Raw genomic sequence first — 27743 nt, forward strand, 5'->3', positions numbered from 1 at the left:
TGAGGCGAAGGCAGACACTTAACCGACTGAGCCACCCAGGCGCCCCTAAAAGATTTTATTTTTAAGTAATCTCCACACCCAATGTAAGGCTTGAACTCACAACCCTGAGATCGAGAGTTGCACGCTCTACTGGGCCAGCCAGACTCCCCACTATCGACACAACTTTTGACTGTCCCTCACTTACAAGCTCTTTCACACCTCTCTGGGTTAGCCTGTGCCTCTGCCTTTGCCCTCCCCTTCCTTTTTTTTAAATATATTTTTTAAAGATTTTACTTATTTGAGAGAGAGAGCACGAGCAGGGGGCAGAGCAGAGGAAGAGGGAGAAGCAGACTCCCCGCTGAACAGGGAGCCCGATCCTGGGCTCGATCCCAGGACCCTGGGCTCGATCCCAGGGTCCCGGGGTCAAGCCCCACATCGGGCTCCCTGCTTGGCGGGAAGGCTGCTTCTCCCTCTCCCACTCCCCCTGCTTGTGTTCCCTCTCTCGCTGTGTCGCTCTCTGTCAAATAAATAAAAAAATCTTAAAAAAAAAAAAAATCACCCCACTGTGAAACTTTGTCTGGCTCACCCACTGAAGACACAATAGTGAAGAAACATTGACATGGGAGTACCACAGTTAATTTACACGAATTCAACCATATACTGTGCAGGGTCCCAATGCATCAAACAAGCAACAGACATGACCTAGCTTGAAACTGTAGGAGGGACACCTGGCTGGTTCAGACAATGGAGCTTGCAGCTCTTGATCTTAGGGTTTTGAGTTTGAGCCCCATGCTGGGTGTAGAAATTACTTAAAGATAAAATCTTAAAAGAAACTGGTGTGTGTAGGGGGGTGGGTATGTGAATGATTTTAAGGGTTTCCCAATCACTGACAAAAACATGAAATGCACTGTCAGGTGACCAGGCCAGAAGATACTAATGACTTGGTCTAAACCTTAAAGAAGACAATTAGCTGAAAACCACAGAGCAACAATGCCTATTGAAGAGAAAGAGAAACTGATGTAGGGTTGCATACACAAAAGTTCATGGATAATTTAAGAGCTATTCAAGGAGAATTTGGAATATAAACTAATTCCATATTAGCGCTGAAGTTAACAATCCCACGTAAAATGTAATACCCCAAAGCACACAGTGTGGTAGGAGAATGGACACCTCAGTTCCAATTCTAACAGAGGGGGAGGCAGGATCAAAGTCCCCCCAGATGCTGGCAGCGTTCCCTGACCCCATGTTATTTTTAGATGGTTGCTCCTTCATTGTCCAAGGACAGCAACATTAACTTCCTTTGTTACTGTGTCTCTCTGATGGAAGGGAGTGGGCAGCCTCAAGCTGGAAGTTGGGTTGTCAGTTTCTCCTGAAACAGTATGATAAAAGCTACTGTACTGTGGGAACCTATAAGGGTGGGTGCTGCACCAATCTGGGGGGGGAAGGGTGAATAGTGTATCAGAGAGCTTCCTGGAGGAAGGAGGAATTGGCCAGTTTGGAGGAACAGGGGAGGGAAGGAGAGTTCCAGGTAGAAGGGGTTTCTATACAGGCTCAGAGACAAGAAAGGAGAGCTACAGGCAGCTAGGTGTGGGGAATGTGAGGAGGAATGCCAAGAGATAAGGGGAACATTTTAGAGAATTTGGTAGAGGGCAGATGATGAAGGGCTTTGCAAGGTATGTTTGGACATTTTCCTGGGGGCAGTAGGTAGCCATTGAAGGTTTCTAGCAGGGGAGTGAGAGGGTAGGGCTTGCTTGTCCAACACTGAGAAATCCTCCTTCAGATCCAAGACAAAAAGAGGAATGCAAAGAGGTGCTGAGACAAGGCCCAGGAGAGCCCTCCTTCATTAGCCAGCATTGAACTGGTAAAAACTGAGGAAGGCATCTGTGGTGTGTGTTCCTCCCTCTTTTCTTGCTCTCTCCCTGCAGGTAGTCATTCTCCCTAGGCTTCCCACTAGCTGCCCAGGACCCCAGGGCAATATCTCAGCTAGGACTCTACTCCCTGAACCTGCAACAAGCTTCTAACCTCTCAGCCTACTCCCTGCAACTCACCACGTGTAAGGCACCATGCTAGGTCCTGTGGAGATCAAGATGCAATAAAGGGTCTCTGTCCTATAAGAAAAAGCCACATTTTCTAGCCAAGTTCCTCAGGGCTCTGTTTTCTGCTATGGAATGGTAACAGAGAGACAAGCCAAAACCTAAGACTATCTTAGAGTCTTTCCAGTATTGAGGTTTGGGCTCTATTGCTTAATTTCCCTGGGCCTCAGTGTTCTTGTATAGAAGATAAAGGGGTTGACGTAGCTGTTTTCCTTGAACCCTTGAACCCCTGGGTCCTCATATACGGCACCCATTAGCTATTCTCAGTGTTAAAGCCTAACGGAAACCACACATCCAAAAGTGGTATGGCTTCACACCATCACTCCATAACTGAAGTATTATGTTGATTCGTTTTCGTGTTAGCTTCTGGCAGTGTAGTAACACTGTTTATTTTCTGCTGATCAGAAATTCTAATTGGCAGCTGCATATATCTGATTAATAAGAAGGGAAAATGAATTTTTAAAAATCATGTTTGTTAGACAAACATATTTTAAAACATGGGGGACAAGGTGATGAAAAGATGAGGAATTATTAGGCTAGCAGTTAGCTAAGATTTACCTCCAGCTCTAAAAATTCTATGATTCTTAAGTTGATGAAGTATGCCATTATGTTAATTTGTTATATTTATCAGGTAACATGAACATTTTAAAGGGAGATGACTCTAATATAATGATAAGACTAATGGTGAAAATTCTTAAGGAAATTTGGAGAGGCCAGAATTTTAAGGTCATCCTTCCAATTATACTGATGACCTCCTTACAGGATTGGCCTAGTTGACCTCCTCCCCTAGGCCTGGGCCCCACTGCAGCCTTGTGAACACCCATCACTGTCTTGAAACTTAGCAAACAACACACTTTGGCAGTGCCTTCACTGACACAGAAGGGTCAGCCCCTATCAGACCTTGCTCTCAGAAGGTTTCAGGGAACCTGACACTATGAAGACAGTTTTCTTACATGTTTTCTCCAGAGACTGTAGCTGCCTACATATCCTTTCCACTGGTTTTAAATCTAGCATCCTAGGCAAACGGGACCTAGGGTGGCAAACCCAGACAACCCCCTTACCCAAGCCCCCCCTCCAGATCTCTACTTCTCAGCTTCACCACTCTCTTTAGCCCTATGCTACATCTAAGTTGGCTTGGCAGACACTTGTTGGGGAGCAGGGATAGCAATGCCATATCCTCATCACAGGAGCCCATGCAAGTGCTGTTAAGACCAAGAAGGTCTTAGCACAGCCAGCATTGCCGGTGGGGCTCTAAAGTCTCTATAAGAAGGATGGAGTGGGCAGACTGCCTATTCCCAAATCCTCCAAATAATCTCTTGTTATCAGCAGTACTTTTTGATAACTTTGGCTCCAATCAGCAACCATAATATTTCACTGTAAGGGTGTGAACGTTATAAAATGAAAATATGGTGAAATTTTTGTTCTAAGAGTTATAAACAGACCCAAGATGTGACCTCAATACCTCATACTTTCTTCAAATCTGCTAAATACTTTCCCCCTTGGAAAAGTCTCATGTCCCTCTCTAAAATATTTAAATCTCACTTTTCCAATCCTGTGATCCAAAAGGTTGGTAATAGGACAAACTGATTTACTCAATAATCACGTTAAGAAAGGTATCCTAATCATGCATCATGCGAGAAAGGTATCCTAGCTCTAGGTAACCCAGGGACTAAAACATGTAGCCATATTCTTGTCTCAAGATGGAGAAGAGAACAGAGGTTCAGGGAGAGGGTCCAGTCTTAGGAACCATGCTTATAAGACAAAAACTGGCATCTACTGGAAGCTCTAGCTTCCAAGCCGGAGATCATATTGGCAGGCCTCTGCCTAACCTGAGATGTGCCCTTTAATATGACGAGGAAACTGAGGCACTCGCTTCAATGGGACAATCAGAGGTCCTACAGAGGGGGCAGCGCTGGGGAGGCCGCACAAGACCCGGACAAAACCCACTAGCCTGGCCAGACCTGCACGCAACCCGAGACGCCCACGCCCCACCACTCCACGTTCCTCCCCGCAGCCCCGACTCCAGCGCAGCTGCTTCCAGCCGAGAGGGGGCGCCTGCGCTCTCCAGCCGCGCCTGCGCGGGGAGGGCGGGTCAGCGCGCCGGCGCAGTGCGGTGGTCACTGGCTGCTGTGGTACGTTCCTTACGTCACTTAGCGTTGGCCCGAGAGAAGGAAAGATGGTGCTGGATCTGGATTTGTTTCGGGTAGATAAAGGAGGGGACCCAGCCCTCATCCGAGAGACGCAGGAGAAGCGCTTCAAGGACCCGGGACTAGTAGATCAGCTGGTGAAGGCAGACGGCGAGTGGCGACGATGTAAGTGCCGGGACGCGCCGGGTATCCTCCGATCCTAATCCCAACTTCATCTCTCCGATCTCGGTACCGCTCCTGAGGCCACAGCTTCCACCCCTTGTTAGTCCCCTCCCTGGTTGCGGTGACTCCAGGCTCTCACTGTCCCCTAAAACGCACTGTGCGAGCCGGGACCATCCCACCTTTTCCCTCCGCCCGGGCCATGGGAGCTCTCTTACACGCGTGCTCGGTGCGGATCGCTGGGCTGTCTGGGAAGGAGCATGGCGCGTGCACATCAGGAGCTGTCAAGCCTTCCTGCCGCACGGGTAGTCAGAAGAAAGCTAGGGCGGGAGGTTCGGGGCTTGGGGGTCCCCTTTCCTAACATTCATCTTTGGTCGCCTTCGGTCCCTTTCTCATCTTCAGCAAGGCCCGAGTGGTCTCCCTCTAACCTGATAAGACCAAAGGCTCCAGCCTGAGACTGAGTCACATCTGCAGCGTAATAGTTCAGTCCACACATATTGGAAGGATTTGGGGATTTCGGAAGCCGCTCCTGACTAAAAGCAGTGATCCCGAAGCTTTGGGGAAGGCCATCCCCCTAACCTGCAGGCATACCTTTAAGACTCGCGGAAAGACTTTGCCGTAGTAGACCAGACATGGGGAGAGGAGTGCCGTGAGGCAAGAACAAGCTTGTAATTATTGAGCCTGTTTAATTGTGATTTGCCCAAGTTTTCCGGAAAAGACTTAGGCGAGTTGGTCTAGAACCTTGAACTGATCCGGGTATCTTTCATGAAGCTAAACCAGAGAACCCTCTGCCTATCAACTTCTGCCTGGATTAACTGGGGTAGTCACTGATTGGCCGGAAGCTGTCAAGCACATGTGATTCTTTTTTTTTTTTGTCTGATGCAATAGGTCTAACCAGCTGAGAGCCAGGTTTTATGACAGCATACTGCAAAGGCCCTCGCTGTCCAAGAATGTGGTGGATTTCCGTTAGGAAAATTGATTTTCCTAAATTGATCAGGGCATTGGGTAGGAAGAAAGTATTTGTTTAACTTCTGTTGTCTGCTGATTCTGTGGTCTCATTCATTCCAATGTGGTATTTGTTTGACTGTGAGATCCCACCACCTGAATCTAAATCTGAATTTTTGAGTTGGAATTAAATTAAATGGAAGGAAAAAACTAGCCTGGACACTGTTTTACTGAATTAGAAGTCAGAAGTATCAGATTTTGTATCAGTCTGGTTATTGTACAGCTGTTAAGTGACTTTGAATGTGTTACCTAGTCTCTTGTGTATGGTGTACATGTCCACAGGAAGTTCTGTTCCTTACTTGTTGAGTGGATATGTGGTGAGGGGATGAGTTCTTCAGGGACAAGTTCCGTGTTTTATTCGCCTGTATGTCCCAATAGCTGGGGTATACATACACATACAGGATATACATACATATGCATGCATATAATCCCAATATCTAGCACTGCACCTGGTTCTTGGTAAGGGCTTAACAAAGGGTTGCTGAATTTGTGAGTATCTTCTGTGTTCAGGGCACTTGGCCCTTCTGTATGAAAAACAGTTTGTGTAGTTTATTTTCAACACATCTGTTGATTTGATTCTTTTCTACCTAACATCCCTTCCCAATATTCTCTTAGCAGCCAAAAGGAATTAATGATTTTTCCCAAGTCACTGGCTGCCCAAGTTGGACATTGACTGATCTTATATCTTATATCAAGGTTCTTCTGTCATTGACTGCAACAAGGATGTGTAACCGAGAGCCACATTAAAAATTCAGATCATGTTCCCTGACTGAGGACCCAGTAAACTCCACGTGTATACCTGTTTGTCTGCCTGTGGACAGGCAAGGTGGCACTGGGGCTCTGTGTGGAACACAGGTATCTGAGAGAACTTGGAATCGTAGTATCACATCAGAGTTTACCACAACTCTTCTAACTCCAAGATTCAAACTGTGATTTCTTCTTTTTAATTTAGAGTAATATAGCAAGGGCACATTTGGACATATGATAAGCATTTGTCTCAACTACTTCCAAAGCTGCTAGATTTCAGTGTATCTTGAAATCTGCTGGTAATTACAGGAATTCTATCTAACCTGTGCTATCCTGAATGAAATTTCTCTTTACTATCTTACTGCACATACCTTAAGTCAGGTCGTTCTCTTTGGGAGAACTTTCTAACTGCTTTCAGTTTTACCCCAGTCTCACCTAGTGCAGGGCCACATCCAGGACATGTGATCTTTTTGGAATGGAAATCTAATCATTTTACATCCGGGTTTAAGTCTTGCAGTGACATTCTTACCTTAAAGCAGTGCCATCTGAGGGCACCAGGCTGGCTTAGTTTATTAAGTGTCTGACTTCTGACTTCGGGTCAGATCATGATTTCAGAGTCCTGGGATCGAACCCTGAGTTGTGTGGAGCCCTGCATCTGGCTCCACACTCAGCAGGGAGTCTGCTTCTCCCTCTCCCGCTACCCTTCCCCCTGCGTGCGCGCACTCTTTTTCTCTCTCTCTCTCTCAAATAAATAAATTTGTAAATTTTCTGGTAGCCAATTAAAAAGGGAAAGAAAAACAAGAAGTTCATTTTAGTAAGATACTATACTACCTCAGTATATCAGAAATTGTATGTTCAACATGTGATCAGTATAAAAATTGAGATATTTTACATCCTTTTTCTTTTTTACAAGTCTTCAAAATCTGGTGTATATGTTACACATATGGTATATCTCAGTTTGGGTTTGCCATTTTTCAAATGCTCAATAGCCTCATGTAGCTAGTGGCTACCATGTCAGACAGTGTAGCCCTAAAGCATGAAAATACAAATTACTGAACACAATTTACAAAGCCCTACATGTCTTCCTAGCCTCATCTTTTGTCACTCTCGCACACCTACCCTCCACTCTTTGTTCTAGCCTTGTTATGCTCCCTGTATGCCCTTTCACACGTCCATGATTGTTGCCTCTTCTTGGAATATTCCTTATCAGGCCACTGCCCCCACTCCCATCAGTCCTCTTTGCCAAACCATCTCTTCTGCTCCCATAGCACTACCTCATTTGTTGAGTGTTCTCTGCATATTATCTCATATATCTCATTGTGACATATATGGTATTTTTATACACAACCTTTTTAAACTTTTTTTTTTACTGAGATGTAGTCAGCAAAGTGTACAGATTTTAATGTGCAGCTTGATGGGTTTTACAAAGCTGTATACCTATCTAACCACCACCCAGGTCAAGATCAAAGCCTCAGCAGGCTCCCTCATGCCCTTTTCAGAAATAACAGTATTCTGCCCTCTGTCACCATAAATTAATTTTGCCTGGTTTTGAACTTAATGTAAATACTCTTATATAGCGTATATTTTTCCATTTACACTGAGTTCAAAATCAGGCAAATTTAATTTGCCTGATTTTGGTGTCTTTCTCTCAAAATTATGTCTGTAAGATTATTCTACCTTTTCATGTGGAGCAGTGTTTGGTTCTTTTTCATTGCTGTACAGTACTCTATTATGTAAATATACCAATTACCATATAGATGTACTAATCAATTCTATTGATGGCCATTTGGACTGGGTATTATGAATAAAGTGCTATGAACATTGTTTTGTGTGTCTTTTGGTAGACATAAGCACTCCTTTCTGTAGGTATATATAAATGGAGTTGCTGGATCATAAAGTAGGTACATGTTTAGGTTTAGTAGATATTACCAAATAGTTATCCAAAGTAGTTGTAGCAATCAACACTCCCACCAGCAAAATAAGAATTCTAGTTATTCTACCTCCTTGCCCTTAATATTGGCAGCCTTTTTAATTTAATTTTAATTTAATTTAGTTTTAGCCATTCTGGTGGATATATAGTGGTATCTCGTGGTTTTAATTTGCATTTTCCTGGTGACTAAAGATAATTGAGCACCTGTTCATATCCTTGTTAGTATTTGGATAGCCTATTTTGAGAAGTGTCTGTTTGAGAATGTTGACCAATTTTTATTTAATTGTCTTTTTCTTACTGATTTGTAGGAATTCTTTATCCCTTCTGGATACAAGACCTTGTCAGATACGTATATTGCACATATTTTCTTCCAGTCTGTGACTTGCCTCTCACTCTCTCAGTCTTTTAATGAATAGAAATTACTAATTTTAGGGGTGTCTGAGTGGCTCAGTCAGTTAAGTGTACGACTCTTGATTTCAGCTCAGGTCATGATCTCAGGGTCCTAGGGGGCTCCACACTCAGCGGGGAGTCTGCTTGAGAATTCTCTCCCTGTCTTTCTGCCCCTTCTCCCATTCATGAGCTCTCTCTCTCTCTTTCTAAAATAAATAAATAAATCTTTTTTATTTTTTTAAAGATTTTATTTAGTTATTTGACAGAGAGAGACATAGCGAGAGCAGGAACACAAGCCGGGGGAGTGGGAGAGGGAGAAGCAGGCTTCCCGCAGAGCAGGGAGCCCGATGCGGGACTCGATCCCAGGACCCTGGGATCATGACCTGAGCCGAAGGCAGATGCTTAACGACTGAGCCACCCAGGCGCCCAAATAAATCTTTTTTTAAAAAGTATTAATTTTAGAGACAAACCATAAGAGACTCTTAATCTCAGGAAACAAACTGAAGGTTGCAGGAGTGGAGGGAGCTGGGAGGGATGGGGTGGCTGGGTGATGGACATTGGGGAGGGTATGTGCTATGGTGAGTGCTGTGAATTGTGTAAGACTGATGAATCACAGACCTGTACCCCTGAAACAAATAATACATGATATGTTAATTTAAAAATTTTTTAAAAGTATTAATTTTAACAAAGTCTAATTTATTGATCTCTTCTTCGTAGTTTGTACTTCCTGTGTTCTGTTTAGGAAATCTTTTCATATCCCAAGTTCCTGAAGAGATTTTCCAGTATTTTTTCTAGAAGTTTTACTAGTTTGCCTTTCACATTTAGGTGGATGATTCATCCCACATTGATTTTGGTGTATGATGTGAGATAGGGATCAAGTTCATTTTTTTCCCACGTTACTCCAGTTACTCATGATAAAATGCAGGAAGCTAGGAATAGAAGGGAACTGCCTTAATCTGATCATAGATATTTATCAAAAAACCTATAACTAACATTCTTTTTTTTTAAAGATTTTATTTAGTTATTGACGGAGAGAGACACAGCGAGAGAGGGAACACAAGCAGGGGGAGTGGGAGAGGGAGAAGCAGGCTTCCCGCTGAGCAGGGAGCCCGATGCGGGGCTCGATCCCAGGACCCTGGGATCATGACCTGAGCCGAAGGCAGAGTCTTAACAACTGAGTCACCCAGGCGCCCCACATTCTTTTTTTTTTTTAAGTTTTTATTTATTTATTTGACAGAGCACAAGTGGGGGAGCGGCAGGCAAGGGGAGAAGCAGGTTCCTGGTTGAGCAGGGAGCCCAAGGTGGAACTTGATCCCAGGACTCTGGGATCATGACCTGAGCAGAAGGCAGATGCTTAACTGACTGAGCCACCCAGGGGTCCCCTATAGCTAACATTCTTAATGATGAAGTACCGAATGGTTTCTCCCTGAGGTCGGGAACAAGACAAGGATATCTGCGGGCACCTGGGTGGCTCAGTTGGTTAAGCGACTGCCTTCGGCTCAGGTCATGATCCTGGAGTCCCGGGATCCAGTCCCACATCGGGCTCCCTGCTCAGCAGGGGGTCTGCTTCTCCCTCTGCCCTCTTCCCTCTCGTGCTCTCTGTCTCTCATTCTCTCTCTCTCAAATAAATAAATAAAATCTTTAAAAAAAAAAAGACAAGGATATCCACCACTTCTAATCCACATCATGCTAGAGGCTCTAGACAGTATGATATAAGGCAAAAAAAAGAGGGGTGCCTGACGGCTCAGTCAGTAGAGCATGCAACTCTTCATCTCAGAGTTGTCAGTTAGAGCCCACATTGGGCATGGAGCCTACTTAAAAAAAATAAAGAAGATTGGAATAGAATGTGATGACAGATGGTCACTAGATTTACTGTGGTGATCATTTTGCAGTGTATACAAATAGCAAATCATTATGTTGTACACCTGAAACTAATACAATGTTATATGTCAGTTATACCTCAAGAAAAAAAAAAAAAAGACTGGTACAGAAGTAAAGCTGTCATTATTTGCAGATGACTTGATGGTGTGTGCAGAACTGAACTATTAAAATTAAGTAAATTTGGAGCACCTGGGTGGCTCAGTCACTTAAGCGTCTGCCTTCAGCTTGGGTCATGATCCCAGGGCCCTGGGATCGAGTTCCGCATCCAGCTCCTTGCTTCATGGGGAGCCTGTTTCTCCCTCTGCCTCTGCCCCTCTCCCTACTTGTGTGCTCTCTCTCTCTGACAAATTAAATACATAAAATATTAAAAATAAATAAAATTAAGTAATTTAAAAATTTTTTTAATTTTAAATTTAAAAAAAAATTAAATTTAACAAGATCACTGTATACAATATACAGAATCAATGGTATTTCTATATACAAATAACAAAAAGCATCTGATGCCTAGAATACATTTAATAAATGACATTCAAGATCCGTGCACTGAAAACTGAAAAACATTGCTGAGAAAAATTAAAGATAATGATGGGATATGTTACATTCATTGATTGAAACATCCAGCATTGTTACTGTTTTCTTTTACTTTCAGCACCTAGCATGATATTTTCTTTTTTATTCCCAGCACTCAATACAGGGCCTTCCAAATAGGAGGGACTAAATAAAAATTTTTATAACTTTTTATTTCAAAATAGTTATAGATTGACAGGAAATTGCAAAAATAGTACAAGGAGGTCCTATGCACCCTTCACCGGGTTTCTCCTACTGATGACATCTAACACAACTGGTACAGTATCAAAGTCAAGAAACTGACATTGCTACAGTTCAGACCTTATTCAGATTTCACCAGTTTTACATGCACGTGTGTGTGTGTGTGTGTGTAGTTCTGTGCAGCTTTATCCCATGTGTAGATTTGTATAACCACTGTCACACTCAGGACAAGACTGTTCCATCATCATAGAGATCCCTCTCACTGTCCCTTTGTAGTCCATTCTCTCTCCCCTGCCCCCTCTAATCCCTGGTGACCGCTCTTCTGTTCCCATCTCTCTAATCAAAGTAAGTGAATGAGAAAGTAGTTAGAACATTATGTACTAATGTTTAGTTCAAGTTTGGCAAAACCTTAAAAAAAGGGGCGCCTGGGTGGCTCAGTCGTTAAGCGTCTTGTCTTCGGCTCGGGTCATGATCCCAGAGTCCTGGGATCGAGCCCTGCATCGGGCTCCCTGTTCCACGGGAGGCCTGCTTCTGCCTCTCTGCACCCCCTACTTGTGTTCCCTCTCCTCTCTGTGTCTCTCTCTGTCAAATAAATAAATAAAATCTTTAAAAAAAAACAAAAACAAAAACTTAAAAAAAAATAGCTGCCTAGGAGCTGTCTCATTTCTAGTCATCATTTCACCCGTCAAAAACTTGCTGTGGTCCTCAAGCTTGGATTCAAGAGGTCTGACTTTTGCTAATTAGACTTAGATTAATGAACCACAATACTGATACAATAGTTTGGGCCCGAATACACATGTAGGCTGATTAGTGCACCATCTTCCCGCAAAGAAACTAAAGCATAAGAAACTTATTCTCCAGGCTGCCAGGTGAGATTTTTGTCAGAGCAAAGGGAGTAACATTAACCATTTCTAGCACAGAGATGCTGCAACCAAGTTCACAGGACTAGAAAGAGGATAGCTCTCTTTCCAGATTGCAGTGCATACCACATAGTTTCTTTCTTTTTTTTTTTTAAAGATTTTATTTATTTAACAGAGACACAGCGAGAGAGGGAACACAAGCAGGGGGAGTGGGAGAGAGAGAAGCAGGCTTCCCGCTGAGCAGAGAGCCCGATGTGGGGCTTGACCCCGGGACCCTGGGATCATGACCTGCGCCGAAGGCAGACGCTTAACGACTGAGCCACCCAGGGCGCCCCTTTTACCACATAGTTTCTTTCAATGGATTTTACGATAATTGAGCAGGTTATAGTTATTTGAGTTTTTTCCAGGTTTCTCAGATTTGTTATTTGACCGTGGCATTGTCCAGGTTATGATAGTTTCCAGTTTCAGTCCCAGAAGGGACTTTTCCTTGTCACCAAATGCGGGGAGAACCCCATTGTCACCAGTATATGCCAACTAAATTTGGGGCTCTAAAGCTGTAAGATTTCACAATTTCATGAGATCCTTTAGCTCTGCCTAAGGAGCTGTGATTGGCAGGGGGCAGTTTTTTGTTTTTTGGTGTTTTTTTTGTGGGTGTTTTGGCGGGGGGCAGTTCTTAATTATGTGCATATCTTTGGTATATTCTTGGATTCTTTATTCTTCAGGCAGATTTCGGGCAGACAACTTGAACAAGCTGAAGAACCTGTGCAGCAAGACAATTGGAGAGAAAATGAAGGTAAGAGAACTAGGTAACAGCCTTGAAAGCTTGAGCAGAGGTATTTAATTTTACTCTTAGTTAATACATAATTTCTAACCTAGTGTCTAATTCTGTGAGATACTGAATTTCTTACCAAAGGGACAAATATTTTAAAAAGAAAGGAAGAAAGTAGGAAAGAGAACTAAGAGGCACTTTCAGGGATCGGTAAGTCCATTTTGTGTCTTCAGATAAGTCTTAGTCCCTTCAAGCTGTTATAACAGAATACCATAGATGGGCGGCTTATAAACAAGAGCAGTTTATTTCTCACAGTTCGGAAGACTGAGAAGTCCAAAATCAAGGTGCTGGCAGGTTCTGGGTTGGTGAGGGCCCACTTCCTGGCTGTCTTCTTGTTGTGTCCTCACATTGATAGAAGGGAGCTCTCTGGGGTCTCTTAGAAGGGCACTCATCCCCTTTATGAGAGTTCTGCCCTAATGACCTAATCTCCTCTGAAAGACCCCACCTCCAAACACCATCACATTGGGGGTTAGGTTTCAACATACAAGTTTTGGGGGGGACACAAACATTCAGTCTGTAGCAAGAGAAGATTCTTGCCACATTGCTCATTCATTGTCTGTTTTGTTCTTATAATAACATAACTTCCACCAGTAATCTTATCCAATTATTTCTTAAGCTCAGTCTACAGTGCCAGAAAGGTTTTCTTAGGGTGGACTTGAGATTCTTTGTCTCAGTGTAGTCGTGCTCTTTAATGGAAAGAGCACAGATAAGGAGCCCAAATCCTGGATTGTTGGCTATGTGACTTTAGGCAAGTTTACTTCTGAGCTTCAATTTTTTCATCTGTGAAATGACAATACTAACATTCACCTATAGAACAGAATTGTAAGAACTAAATTTTTTAAATATAGAGAACCTGGCACAATGCCTAGAACATTGTAGTTATTCAGCAATTGCAAGTAACAGCAGAGGGCAAGTCATTACTGGCCTTCATCCAAAAAATCCTTCCTCTGCTTGAAGAATGTTAAATTTTAGCTTGGCCTTGCTTTGCTCTCCAGAGTAGTTCATGCTTTTAATCTTTCCTCAAAAATATCCTTGGCCCCTTAATCATTTTTAAAAAACATATTAAATACTCTCTCAAATCTGTCTCATTTTTAAGTTGTAAACCTCTAAACTAAACCAAAAAATTATAAAATTTTGTGACCTGAACCAGGAAAGAGCATAACAAAAAGACTCCCTCCAGATTCTAGTACCTCACACTTCAGGAAAGTCTGACTCCTTCTCTTTAACAGTATTTTGTTACACTTTCAGCTTGTGACTGGCTGTGGAAATTGATACCGACAATCATATAGTTTTCTTCCTTTGGGACTCACGACACTTAATCATTTGCATGTCAGAGACCCCATAATTATGTAAATTCCAGTGTGCACTCTGCCTGTGTATTCCTTGGGGCGCATACACAGGTAGTGCCAGCCTAGTGTTTTCCTAGCAAGATGGAAGTGTTTTCATTTGCAGTGGCATTCTTAGATCCCTTCACTGTAGCCCCACAAGGCGTGTTCTCCCTTCCTATCCATCAGAATGGTCTTAGCAGGGCTTTAATTTGTATAGCACTTGAAAGTATTCATTTTGGTTTTTCATCTTTGCTGCAGACCTGGAGTATAGGTAGTACCTTTGTCAACCTTATTAAAAGGGCAAAAGAATAGGCTTAGGAAATTAAGCAGCCTGCCTAAAATCACATCGTTAGTTGCAGAGTCAGAACTTGAACTCAGAACTTGAATTTGCCGCCCTAAAGGATTATCAGATAGCAAAGGGGCCTCAGCTTTCTTGACTACTAAATGGAAAATCTTGAGATTTAGGCCATTTCTTTCTACCTCAGTAGTCTCTGCTTATTCTTTTTTTTAAAAAATTTTTTTATTGTTATGTTAATCACCATACAGTACATCTTTAGTTTTTGATGTAGTGTTCCATGATTCATTGTTTGTGCATAACACCCAGTGCTCCATGCAGAACGTGCCCTCCTCAATACCCACCACCAGGCTAACCCATCCTCCCACCCCCCTCCCCTCTAGAACCCTCAGATTGTTTTTCAGAGTCCATCGTCTCTCATGGTTCGTCTCCCCCTCTGATTTCCTCCCCTTCATTCTTCCCCTCCTGCTGTCTTCTTCTTTTTTTTAGTCTCTGCCTATTCTTAACAAGACTCATTCTGAGATTTTCAGACTTCCACAACTTTTTAAGATGGTTTTGCTTGAGTCACTGAAAGATGTGAGTTCGGTTATGGTTAGCATCCTGACTTCTCACTTTGGTATATGAGACTGTGTAATAAATCGAAAGGATTTCTATACTTTACCCTCAGAAGATTGAGTTCTTTCTTATGACTCAGTTTTGTGCAGTAGTACACGAGGTTGTGTAAACGTAATTGCCTATTGTTATGTATAGAATAAAAAAAATATCTTTAGGACATTGGACATGACTTATACTTGCAAAGCAGACCCTGAATCTCCTCAACTTGTTTTTATGCAAGTTTTGCTGAGGCCTTACATATCTTATTATAATGGCCTTTGATAATTTTCTTTAACTTCTTTTAATTTGGGAAGAATTTGACTCTTAAATTATCTTCTCCATGGCTCTGGGCAAGGATTGGAAATGATTTGGCAGAATATCACAAAGAAGGGGTAGAAGAGAAACCAGAGGGGAGAAAATCTAGCCCTTCGTACATTCTGCAGTTTTGCCAAGTTACATTCATTGCTCTAAACTTAGTTCTAGATTTGGTGACTTTTTTCCTCAAAAATTTTGCTTTCCTTAGTGTCCTACTATTCTATCATCCCATCCATTTCTTCCTCTTAGCCTCAGTCCTGGGATTATTCTTAGGAAGTGGACAAGGATTCACAGATTCACATCCAGGCACCTGCCCCAGAGCTGGGCAGTGGTATGAGCGTTTTCACCCCTTCTTGGTGCCCATAACTACTCTACGTCCAGGGCAGACATTCTTCTTACGTTCCTGTTGATGTCAGCCCTCTGACCCCGATGGATTAATTGATCTGTCCAGGATCAAAAAAGCCAGAAAGTGGCAGGACAAGGACTCGAAACTTTCTCACTAATTTTTTCTCTCATATGTTGCAGCTTTTAGATACAGTTATATAGGAAGTCATAAATAAGTTATACTTATAAAACTATGTCAGAAATTTTCTTTTATTTAATAGTATTGGGGTTTTTTTTGTTTTGTTTCCCCTGCAGAAAAAAGAGCCAGTGGGAGATGAGTCCGTTCCGGAGGATGTCTTAAATCTCGATGACCTCACTGCAGACAATTTAGCTGTAAGTTTTTGTCCTTCCCTTTTCTTTTTTTTTTTAAAGATTTTGTTTATTTATTTGACAGAGCAAGAGAGAGAACACAAGCAGGGAAAGCAGGAGAGGGAGAAGCAGGCTCTCTGTCGAGCAGGGAGCCTGACGTGGGGCTCGATCCCAGGACCCTGGGATCATGACCTGAGCCGAAGGCAGATGCTTAACAACTGAGCCACCGGGCGCCCCGTCCTTCCCTTTTCTAGGCTGGATTTCTGTTCTTTCATCATAACTTTGTTCCTAACAAGCAAGTGCTGACACTCAGCTCCACGCAGCATTGTGGCATCCTTGAATGTGTGCAGCTGGGAAATGTCCCCCTCCACTCTTGTTGGACTCGATACTTGAGTTTTTATTAGATCACAGAGACAGGGACGGATGGAGTGGAAAAGTCAAGAGTAGGAAGCAGAGGAAAAAGGAGACGAACTACCTTTGGTTTATAGAATTCAGTTTTCACAAAGTCAAGGATCTTTTCAATTTACTGTAATTCAGTAAATATGCACAACAGTGAACCTAGAGAAGTAATTTTCAAGTTTTTTAGTCACCGAACCCTTTCTTAAAACCTGCAACACAAAAGCATAGCAAGAGCATAAATACACAAAAGCAAAGTTGCTGTGCTTGAAGGGCTAGGCTGGGGGAGCTATTCCTGTGCAGCCCCACTTGCCAAGGGCTCTCCCGTCCCCATGAAATCAGTAGTTTGAAACACTTGCAGAAAGGAATACAAAATAAGCTTAAGACAGGTTCTCTTGTTCCTAATAAATTTATAATCTTCCTAGAGAACAGTTAAATGTAGTACATAAGAGCGCTAAATTGATTTAATTAGGAATATCAGAAAATACAAGTTAAGGGAAAGAGCTCTTAAAAGGGCTACAGTAGGGGCGCCTGGGTGGCTCAGTCCTTAAGCCTCTGCCTTCGGCTCACGTCACGATCCCAGCGTCCTGGGATCGAGTCCCTCGTCGGGGCTCCTTGCTCAGCGGGAAGCCTGCTTCTCCCTCTCCCACTCCCCCTGCTTGTGTTCCCTCTTGCTGTGTCTCTCTGTCAAATAAATAAATAGAATCTTAAAAAAAAAAAGTTCATAAACTCTATTAAAAAAAATGGGCTCCTGGGTGGCTCAATCGGTTAAGCGTCTGTCTTCGGCTCAGGTCATGATCCCAGGGTCCTAGGATCGAGTCCTGCATTGGGCTCCTTGCTCGGGGGAAGCCTGCTTCTCCCTCTCCCTCTGCCTGCCTCTCTGCCTACTTGTGCTCTCTCTCTCTCTGTCAAATAAATAAAATAAAATCTTAAAAAAAAAATTCTATTAAAAAAAAAAGAGGGCGCCTGGGTGGCTCAGTTGGTTAAGCGACTGCCTTCGGCTCAGGTCATGATCCTGGAGTCCCTGGATCGAGTCCCGCATCGGGCTCCCTGCTCAGCGGGGAGTCTGCTTCGTCCTCTGACCCTATCCCCTCTCATGTGTTCTCTCTCTCTCATTCTCTCTCAAATAAATAAAAAATCTTTAAAAAAAAAAAAAAAAAAGAGCTACAGTATTAAAACCCTTGAGATATATACGACTGAGAAGAATGGCCAGAATTGATCCATCTCTTCCTTAGGTACCCCAGAAGAAAATGCCAACGAATTGTAAGGGCAAAACTGAGTGCGTGCGTGCGTGTGAAATAAATCTCAGTTCTTCGAAAGCCTTCACTGTTGATTTTAACAGTGCTATCACAGGGCTTGTCATTAGAGCACAACAAGGTTAGGGCAACAGAATCTTATTCCTACTCTGTACCTTGGCCTGCTGTGACTTGGGTACTGGCCTGGCATGTTCATCTGCAGAGCCTGAAAGTCTCACAAATCAAAAAAGTCCGACTCCTCATCGATGAGGCCATCCTAAAGTGTGATGCCGAGAGGATAAAGCTGGAAGCAGAGCGGTTTGAGAACCTCCGAGAGATCGGGAACCTTCTGCATCCCTCTGTGCCCATCAGCAATGATGAGGTAGGTGTTGGCGCCACAGTGGGCGGCGGCCTGCCCGGGGCTCCCCTCTGCTGGGGAGGGGGCGGGCTGGGAGGAGGACACTGGGAAACGCTGCCCCTCTCTGTATAATAGGCCTTGTGTCAGAAGCAGGCTCTTTGTATATTCGCTCTGCCCACCAATTGAGAATTGAAAGAGTCAGATCCTTGCCTGATTGGGAAGTAGCAGAGACAGCAGGTAGGAGGAGACCCCGGGCACAGAAATCTCTTCTGAATCGGCCGCTGTCCTCCACTGCGTGTTGCCCGTGGTAGCAGTGAGTCCTGTGGGAGGGATCTGCTAAATCACCCTCACCCCTCACCCACACCCTGCTGAGAAGCTGCAGGTTGAAGGGAAATCTGCATGATAAAAGTTTCCTGCTGAGTGGGAGCTTCCCCAGCACAAAGCTGCTCTGAGCCCAGCCTTTGTTCCCTGACACCCCAGCCGTGGCTGGGCCCATCTGTGCCTCTTTCATTCATTCCCTGGTGAACGAGCCTTAAACTCACTGCCGGCTGGGGTGGGAGACTCGGGAGGTCAGGGCCCTGAGCCCGCCCTCATATGGCCCCAGGACCAGTGAGAGCCTGGAAAAAAAAAATCTACATTCTCCTCTGCACCCCAGGCGATGCTGATGGGGGGGTGGGGGGGGTGGTTGTCCTGTAGCAGGATTTTCAAGGAGTCTTTTAAAAGGGTAAAAAAAAAAGTGAGACTACGACAGATCTCTTAGAAATTCATGATTTCGGTTCCATGGCTAGAATCACTTCTAGGAATTTGTAAATTATTATTTCTCTATTGAACACACATCCTCTAGCAAATTCTCTTCCTTAGTCTCTGTACACAGTAACCAAAACCTAGTGTTTCAGTTACGCAGTAGTTTCGCAAAGCTCTAGGTTGTTTTTGGAATGGGGTTTAGAAAGCTGGAGGTTGTGAAGTTCAGTGATCATGCATCTTTCTCTCCTGGTCTTGTTTCCTTAGGATGCCGACAACAAAGTAGAGAGGATCTGGGGCGATTGTACAGTCAGGAAGAAGTACTCTCACGTGGACCTGGTAGTGATGGTAGATGGCTTTGAGGGCGAAAAGGGGGCCGTGGTGGCTGGAAGTCGAGGTTACTTCCTGAAGGTAAGAGCCAGGAACCCGTAGCGATGGGATTCTAAAAAGGAGCTAAAAAAAACTATGCAGAAAACATAACCTACTTAAAGAGGCCACAGATCCACCACTTGTTCATGCCTTTATCCTGCAAACTTACTGCCAGTTGGATGCAGTTCTCTTTTTGAGACAGGAGAGTGCTTCTCCGGATTCCCTAGAACAAGAGCCCCTGAGTGATCCTCCATAATGAATATATGTTGTACTGACTGGATCAGAGCAGTCTGCCTTTTAAGGGGCTGAGTGGAATTGGACAGACAAGTAACAAAGAGTCAGAACCCACTGTGATGAGTGCTGTGGGGTGAGTGGGCCCAGAGAGCTATGAGAACAGGTAGGCAGAGGCGGCAAACCCAGAGGAGTTGGGACAGAGGGCAGATGAATTTAGGGAAGACTTCGGAAGGGCATGGGAAAATAATTTGGGAGATACAGGACATGTATACGTATACATATACATATACATATACATAGTATGCTCTGCATACACACACGGATCTGGTGTTTTAAGATGTAGCACAAGAAAGCTCTCCCGTGCACCCTGGGCAAATCATCCTATCTGCCTCGCTTTGCTTCTCCTGCCAGTGTGCCTAGATGATGTGCTGGGCATTGGTATCAAGAAAGAAACTCTTAAGTCAGGCACTGGGGTTCACAGTCTTTGCTGGCCTCCCGTGTGCCCCCAGTTGCCTCTGAGTGTAAATACTAGCAGATGAACATGGTAGTGGCAGAAGCCAATCACACAGTGCTGTGTCTCTGCTCCTTTAGGGTGTCCTGGTGTTCCTGGAACAGGCACTCATCCAGTATGCCCTTCGCACCTTGGGGAGTCGGGGCTACACCCCCATTTATACCCCCTTTTTCATGAGGAAGGAGGTCATGCAGGAAGTGGCACAGCTCAGCCAGTTTGATGAAGAACTTTATAAGGTGAGTAGCCTGGGGCAACATGGCAGAATGACTTAGTTACAGTGTTTAACCTCAAAGATACAGAGCTGTGGGGCGCCTGGGTGGCTCAGTTGGTTAAGCGACTGCCTTCGGTCATGATCCTGGAGTCCCGGGATCGAGTCCCACATCTGGCTCCCTGCTCAGCAGGGGGTCTGCTTCGCCCTCTGCCCTCTTCCCTCTCGTGCTCTCTGTCTCTCATTCTCTCTCTCTCAAATAAATAAATAAAATCTTTAAAAAAAAAAAAAGATACAGAGCTGTGTTGTCCAGGAGAACCTCCTGCAGTGTGGAGATGCTCTGTATCATGGCTGTTGAGCACTTAAAATGTAGCTAGTGCAACTGAGGCAGTAAAATTTTAATTTTTATTAATTCTAACTTAAGTAGTCACATGTGGCTAGTGGCTACCATACTGGGCAGTGCAGACATAGAGCCTATTTTATCTTTCCCCAGATAATCTATATGACTTACTCAAATTGAGCATACTTTAACACCATGAACTTTGGAAAAAAGCACATTTTTTGAGTGCTTGGACAAAACAAAATTAAAGAAGCGGCTGATCTTCCCATGTCCTCCTCCTCCGAACCCCAGACTGGGAGCTAGAGAGCAAGACGTATTCTCCTTGGGATGGATGTGGCTTCCAGTTTGTGGCTCCTTCTCAACCATGGAGCATCTCGGAGAACCGGAGGATTCACGTGGAGAGTCAGAAGCTCATTCTGATGAGCTGGCTCCAACCCCAGCTGTGGCACCCCCAGTCTGTGCCTGGCGCTCAGAATTTCTAGAGTGTCTCTGCTAACAGCATGGTCCACTGGTCCACTTTTTACTTGTCCTTCCCCTTCAAGACCGTTCTATCAGAAGGGGATGACTTGGTTCTTACTGGGGAGGAGTCAGACAATGCTTTTGGGCTCACCTGACTTATCTTGGAGAGGAGTTTAATAGAACTTCTTCCCATTGATGAGTTCTAGTTACGTTTTCATTCAAATTGCAGTGGGAAGCAAAAGCTCTCTAAACCCTAAGGATTAGTCTAACCTTGGTGTTCTCCTTCTCTTCTTCCCTTTCTAAGATTTTATTTATTTATTTAGAGCAAGCGAGAGCGAGTGGGGGGAGGCGCAGAGAGAGAATCTCAAGCAGACTCTGCGTTGAGTGCGGAGCCTGACGCGGGGCTGGATCCCATGACCCTGAGGTCATGACCAGAACCAAAATCAAGAGTCGGACGCTTAACTGACTGAGCCACCCAGGTGTCCCTTCCCTTTCTTTTCTTTTCTTTTTTCTTTTTTTCCCCCTTTCTTTCTTTTAATGTGGAGGGGAATGTGTTCATGGATCAGCCGAAACCTGTTTTCTCTTTTCTTTTTTTCCTCATCTCAACGCCAGTATTGGACAATCACAGAGCTTTAGAAGGATGCCCTGCATGTAACGTCAGAGAGAACCTTATATGGAGGATTATGAGAGAGACACTAGGTAGCAGGTGCCCCCTGTGTTTCCCGCATTCCCCATCTCTTCTCCAGATGCTTCTTGGATCCATATGCAGGGAGACTCACATAGTGAGAGTCCCCATAGTGAGAGTTTGGGCTGGCACTTCCTGCCTGATAACCTCGGTTTATGAGTTCTCTGGAGCAGCACTGTCCAGTAGGACACTCTGCAGCGATGGAATGTTCTGTCTCTACTATCCGGTTTGACAGTACCGGCCACATGTGGCTGTTGAGCACGTGAACTGTGGCTGGTGCAAGCCGAGGAACTAAATTTTAATTTAATTTAAATAGCCACATGTGGTTAGTGGCTGAGTTCCACTGTCAAGTAGAAACGTAGTCTTCCAGGTCCCCAAACGCTGACCCAGAGGAAGTTTCCACCCTCCTCTTTTTATTTTTATTTTTTTTCAAGATTTTATTTATTTATTTGACAGAGAGAGAGAGAGAGAGACAGCGAGAGAGGGAACACAAGCAGGGGGAGTGGGAGAGGGAGAAGCAGGCTTCCCGCTGAGCAGTGAGCCCCAATGTGGGGCTCGATCCCAGGACCCCGGGATCATGACCTGAGCCGAAGGCAGACGCTTAACGACTGAGCCCCCCAGGCGCCCCCACCCTCCTCTTTTTAAAATGAAAATAATACCACATGACAGAAAATTTGGAAATGATGGGGGAAATCATCTTCTTTCTCATTACCTCATACAAATGACATTTTTAATATCCTTTTGGGGGCGTTTTTCGTCGATACATCATTTTCTCATACTTCTAATCACAATGTATATAGATTGCCTCAGCATTTTATCAGAAGCATTTTCAGTGTTACTTCGTGGTCTTCGTCGCCAACATTTTTAAATGGTTCTGTAATAATACATGGTCTGGGTGTAGGATAGTTGACTCTTCCCTTGTGGAAATATTTAGGAGGCTTCCTTTTTTGCCATCAGAAGTAATGTTACAATGAACTTTGTCCTGTTTATACCTTTTTTTCTTCTGCATTACTTTCTTCAGCTGAACACCAAAGTGATTCTTTAAGGAGTATTATCCTACACTAACTCCTGAGCACCAGGAGAGCAGAGACCGTGTCCCCTTTTGCCCAGCATTGGCAAACTTGGCACTTAGAAACGCCTAACACACGTCTGTTGGGGGGATTAACGTATATTGCTACCAGCTCGGGTTTTACTGCCCTGCCGTCATTGGCCACTATTCACTATTTATAAATGTCTTATGTATTAGATAAGCAAAAAAAGTATTATCAGAATATTTTATCTCCTTTTAATTTGCATTTCTTTGATCTCTAGGAGGGATCCCATTCTGGAGGGACCCATTCCCTCCTTTGTCTTTTTAGCCTTGCCTGTGGTTTCTTGCTCTCGCTGAGGTCCTCATCCCTCACCCTTAACTAGTAGAGGTTCCTCCTCCTCCAGGTGATTGGCAAAGGCAGTGAAAAGTCTGATGACAACTCCTATGACGAGAAATACCTGATTGCCACCTCAGAGCAGCCCATTGCTGCCCTGCACCGGGATGAGTGGCTGCGGCCGGAGGATCTGCCCATCAAGTATGCCGGCCTGTCTACCTGCTTTCGCCAGGAGGTGGGCTCCCATGGCCGGGACACCCGCGGCATCTTTCGAGTCCATCAGTTTGAGAAGGTGAGTGGTCAGGTCAGGGGGAGGAGCAGCACCCTTTTGTCGACCTCTCCAGGGTGGTTAGAGACAGGCAGGCTCTGTGTTGCTCAGACCCAGCCTGGCTCCGGTCTTCCCTCTCGCCGCCTACATCTGTTTCTGCCTAAGAAGCACATGCTGGAGTGGCCGTGGGCGCAGAGCCTGGAACCAGGCTGCCTGAGTCCCGGTGCCGGCTCTGCCACTTAGCAGCTGTGTGACCTTGAACAAGTTGCTTAACATCTCCGCGCTCAGTTTCCTCCTCTACAAAAGGAGGGTAATAATAGTACCCACCTCATTAGGCCTGCTGTGAGGATTCTGCTGGTTGGTAGGGGCAAAGCGCTTAGAACAATACTTGGCATGTATATAGTAGGAGCTCCATGGAGCATTCGTTCTCAGAGCCCCAGTCCAGTCCAGCACCGATCTCCCGCAGGGGCCCCAGCCTCCCCTGACTCCCAGTGGTGTAGGAATAGGTCTCCATTGCAAGGATATCTCCCACTTCAGTCATTTCGTTTATTCGCCCTGTCCCATTTTCATGGTCTCGTTGGGTCCCCCTCTGCAGATTGAACAGTTTGTCTACTCGTCACCACACGACAACAAGTCATGGGAGATGTTTGAGGAGATGATTACTACCGCAGAAGACTTCTACCAGTCTTTGGGGATCCCTTACCACATTGTGAATATTGTCTCAGGTATCTGCCTCCCTTTCCCGCATCCCACAAACACCACCCTCACCAGGTGAGCCGCCACACAAAGAAATAGCTCACAATCCAATTAATTGCCCACATTAATTAAAATACCACACTGTTCTCACTTGGGAGTATTTGGTGATAAGAATATCTGGGCATGATTTCACTTCTGGGGATAGGATGTGAATTAAAGAATTCTTCAGGTTTGCTAAAGGTCAGTCTCCTGAAATACCATCCCTCCTTCATGAATTCTAGGGGTTTTCCCTTACAGGTTCTTTGAATCATGCTGCCAGTAAGAAGCTTGACCTGGAGGCCTGGTTTCCGGGCTCGGGAGCCTTCCGTGAGTTAGTCTCCTGTTCTAACTGCACAGACTATCAGGCTCGCCGGCTCCGAATCCGATATGGGCAAACCAAGAAGATGATGGACAAGGTAGGTAGCCCCTTGGGAGGTAGGAAATAGGTCCTTGTGCAGAATAAGTCCATCTTATTTCTCAGTCCTTGGAGGATGTTATGTCCCCACATCAATGGGAAAATTTGAGCTTCTCAATCTAGACCAAAAAGGGAATCTGAAAATGACTTCTACTAAATCAGGACAGAGTCCTTTTAGATAGAAACCTGAATCTAGCTCTATTCTACAAGGTATTTCTAGCTCTTCTCTTTTGGGCTTTGTTCTCTGTGACTCCAGTTAAAGAATAATCATTTGTCTACAGAAGACATGTTGGAGGCAGTGTCTTCCCTCTCACCTAAGAAGGTCTAGGTTTGTAAGTTTATCTATTCAAACCCAGTTTTCAGGCCCTAATCTTTTCCAAAGTCAGGGACTTGAAAGAGGTTAAAAGAAGAGGCCACCGTGGAAGTTTCCTCCTTCCCTCAAAGGGCCCAACTCTCCTCCATTTGCTGGGACCTATCACTTGTCACTCATGGAGATCTGAGGAATCTTCCTGGAATTATTATTATAGGCAATAAATACTAAACAGAATTCTAGTCTAGCAAAAGATCAATAATGCTTTGGATTTGGATAGTTACAGGGGAGGAAGTCTGGCTAAGTGGGTGGTTCCTGGTCATGAGTAAGACTAGGCTGAGTTTCATGCTCCCTCTGGGGACCCTGTCTTTGCAGGTGGAGTTTGTCCATATGCTCAACGCTACGATGTGCGCCACCACTCGCACCATCTGCGCCATCCTGGAGAACTACCAGACGGAGAAGGGCATCGTCGTGCCTGAGAAGTTGAAGGCGTTCATGCCGCCGGGTGAGACTCCCTGCCCAGCCCGTCTTCCTCGTCTTCTGTCTTCCCGCTCTTCTGAAGAGCAAACCCCCTTTCAGAGTGGACCAACTGTTCTTGGTCAGAAACAGTCCCCAGAACTCTGTCTGTGCTGTCCCCAAAGTTGAGAAAGTAGCCACTACAGGTATCCCTTCCTGTTTAAGCTCAGCTAAAATTCAGACTGGGGAAGAAAAGAATTAATGAAACCAGTTCCCATCGTGGGTGCCCTTTTGTTCATAGGGATCATCGTCTTGTGGAACTCTCCACAAGAAGTCCTTGGGCTTTGACTCCTGAGAAATGATAGGTTATTTGGTTGGCTCTCTCCCTCCAGGTCTCCAAGAACTGATCCCCTTTGTGAAGCCTGCACCCATTGACCAGGAGCCATCAAAGAAGCAGAAGAAGCAGCATGAGGGCAGCAAAAAGAAAGGGGCAGCCAGAGATGTCCCCCTGGAAAGCCAGCTGCAGAACATGGAGGTCACCGATTCCTGAACATTCCTTCCTCCCAGTTTGTCGGGCTTTCGTTTCTGTCAGCTGGGTTCTCAGAGCCTGCCCACGGGCAGGGAAGCCAAGCACCCACTCATCACCCGCCCCATCTGACTGCATTGCTAAAAGGGGAACAGTCTGCCATGTACAGTGCGACGTTCCCGTCTCCTTGCATGGGCATAGGATCCATTCACTGACGACTGATGAAACCATGTAATAAAGCATCTCTGGGGGAAGGCTAGGACTCTTCCACGGTCTTCTGCCCAGGGCTCGAACCCTGTCTCTGACAATTCTCCCTGCAACCATGCTCATTTCTACTTTTCCTTCTAAAGAAGATTTAGATTTAGGAAAGGCTTAAGGGGAAAGTGAAAACTTCGAGTCTTAGACACACAAGCTTGCAGGACAGGGGCCAGACCCTCCTGTGTAAATTCACCCCTCCTTAAAAGCAGTGAGGAAGGGGCGCCTGGGTGGTTTAGTCGGTTGAGTGTCTGCCTTCGGCTCAGGTCATGATCCCGGGGTCCTGGGATTGAGATGCCCCACGTTGGGCTCCCTGCTCAGTGGGGAGTCTGCTTCTCCCTCTCCCTGTGACCCTCCCCCCTGCTTTTGCTCTCGCACTCTCTATCTCAAATGAATAAATGGAAAAATCTTTACCAAAAAAAAAAAAAAAAGGCAGGTAGGACTAGCTTAGAGGCCAGAGTTGACATAATAAGCCTCCTAGCGCTTCTGTTCCCTAGGAAGGGCTCCATGGGAAGGGCAGGAGGCTTGCAGGACCTCAAGAAAGATGAGACTGTGTTTAATCCTGCAGAGACCCCAGATTCAGGAGCGCAAGTTGGGCCCTTATTAACAGCTGCTTCTCTTGCCCAGTCATCCCCAAGTGGAAGACCAACCAACAGAGCAGAGGGGAGGGAGGAAAACTCTTTTCTCCTTTCTCTGGCGCTCCCCCTGTTGCCCTAATGGCCAGTTCACCCTTTCTCTGGGGAGGGTGATGGTTAGGCTCTTTGTTTACTTGCTGCCTTTCATCTGCAATCTACAAACACTTTACTTTAATAACACCTTATGTTAATATAGTGCTTTACTCCTAGGAGCCTAAAATACTTCCTATAGCTGATCTCTTTTATCTTTGTGACAGTCCCAGATGAGAGGGTGGGGACATGATTATACCTCTTCCATCACACAGAAGACAGGGTACAAGGCAGGTAAGGGAGATGAGACAGCAGGGCCAGGTGGGAGCCAGGAGTCCCCACTCCTCAGCAGTGCTCAGTGCTTGCATTTCTTTGGGAAATGAGGGCAGGGCTCCGAACTGGTCTTTCACTTAGGAGCTTAATCTCTGCTTCCTTAGTCCTTAAGCTGCAACTTCGCCAGGCCTGCCGGCGCTTGGCACCCACGAAGGAGGCTGTGTGCTTGGTCTTCAATGGGGACTTGAGGCTGATCCTGTTAATCTTGCTCGTGGAAACCCTGTCAAAACTGGGCCACCTGAAAGGGTGACCACGGTGGCTCTCTTGCTACAGGTAGGCTCAATCAGCCTGCCTCTCTGCTGTAACCTGTTGTCCTTGGCTCTGAGATGACAAAGCCAGGACAAGAGGACACAAGAACAAGCTGCTCCCAGGTACTCGGAAGGACCAGAAGTGGACATTCCTATAGCCTTTGCTATTCGGTTTGAAGAAAGGCAGTTTATACAGTGTCGGGAGGGTGGTCTGGGTCACCACCACACACCCTTCTTCCCCCTCTGAAAAGCCCATTGGGCTTTAGGGTTAGAAACTTTCAAGTGGCTCTGAACACCCCCAGCTAGCCTTAGAGGTCCCTCTAGCTCCCTCCTCTGCTCCCTACTGCTACCCTCTTCTGCTCCTCGTGCCTGGGGTTTTTCTTCCACCAGGAGGCACTGCTTTTCTCTGTGGCCCTCAGCACTGTGGGAGGGCAGAAGCTGGGGCTCAGCCTGGAGGGGCCTGGCCCGGCTCCAGACTCCCCCGGCCCCCTCCCCCTCCCTGCACTGGCTGAAATACCTTCTCACCTGACCAGTTTTCTGGAGCCTTTGGCCCCTGGAACCTAGACTCTCTACTGCTTCATGCAGAGCCTCCTGCCCTGTGTTGCTGGCAGCCCAGCTC

The 27743-nt window shown here is 45.3% G+C and overlaps 1 protein-coding gene across 4 annotated transcripts; it reads left to right on the top strand.

Annotated features, from left to right (window-relative positions):
* The first annotated feature begins 4147 nt into the window (after positions 1 to 4147).
* SARS1 (seryl-tRNA synthetase 1) lies at positions 4148 to 25928 on the top strand. 4 transcript variants are annotated; one of them, XM_044914088.1, is made up of 12 exons: positions 4155 to 4384; positions 12682 to 12752; positions 15960 to 16037; positions 17868 to 18026; positions 19011 to 19154; positions 19938 to 20093; positions 22984 to 23205; positions 23777 to 23906; positions 24175 to 24332; positions 24588 to 24653; positions 25017 to 25146; positions 25490 to 25928. In XM_044914088.1, exons 1-12 carry the CDS (start codon positions 4249 to 4251, stop codon positions 25645 to 25647), a joined length of 1608 nt encoding a protein of 535 aa, XP_044770023.1. In that variant the 5' UTR covers positions 4155 to 4248; the 3' UTR covers positions 25648 to 25928. The 4 variants fall into 4 exon arrangements, with proteins under 4 accessions (XP_044770024.1, XP_044770023.1, XP_021545935.1 ...); XM_021690260.2 differs by lacking the exon at positions 24588 to 24653; XM_044914090.1 differs by lacking the exons at positions 24588 to 24653; positions 25490 to 25928 and adding an exon at positions 25399 to 25453 and having other exon boundaries at positions 4172 to 4384; positions 19011 to 19082; positions 20052 to 20093.
* The last annotated feature ends 1815 nt before the right edge of the window (positions 25929 to 27743 follow it).

Source organism: Neomonachus schauinslandi, chromosome 4, assembly GCF_002201575.2.
Source record: "Neomonachus schauinslandi chromosome 4, ASM220157v2, whole genome shotgun sequence".
In the NCBI taxonomy this organism is placed as follows: Eukaryota; Metazoa; Chordata; class Mammalia; order Carnivora; family Phocidae; genus Neomonachus; species Neomonachus schauinslandi.

What these genes read in the sequence shown, in the direction of transcription:
- SARS1 (XM_044914088.1), top strand. Translation starts at nt 4,249, where the DNA reads ATGGTGCTGGATCTGGATTTGTTTCGGGTAGATAAAGGAGGGGACCCA. An exon ending in TGCCCATCAGCAATGATGAG is followed by an intron (nt 18,027 to 19,010) that starts GTAGGTGTTGGC and finishes TTGTTTCCTTAG; the next exon opens with GATGCCGACAACAAAGTAGA. An exon ending in CATTGTGAATATTGTCTCAG is followed by an intron (nt 23,907 to 24,174) that starts GTATCTGCCTCC and finishes TTTCCCTTACAG; the next exon opens with GTTCTTTGAATCATGCTGCC.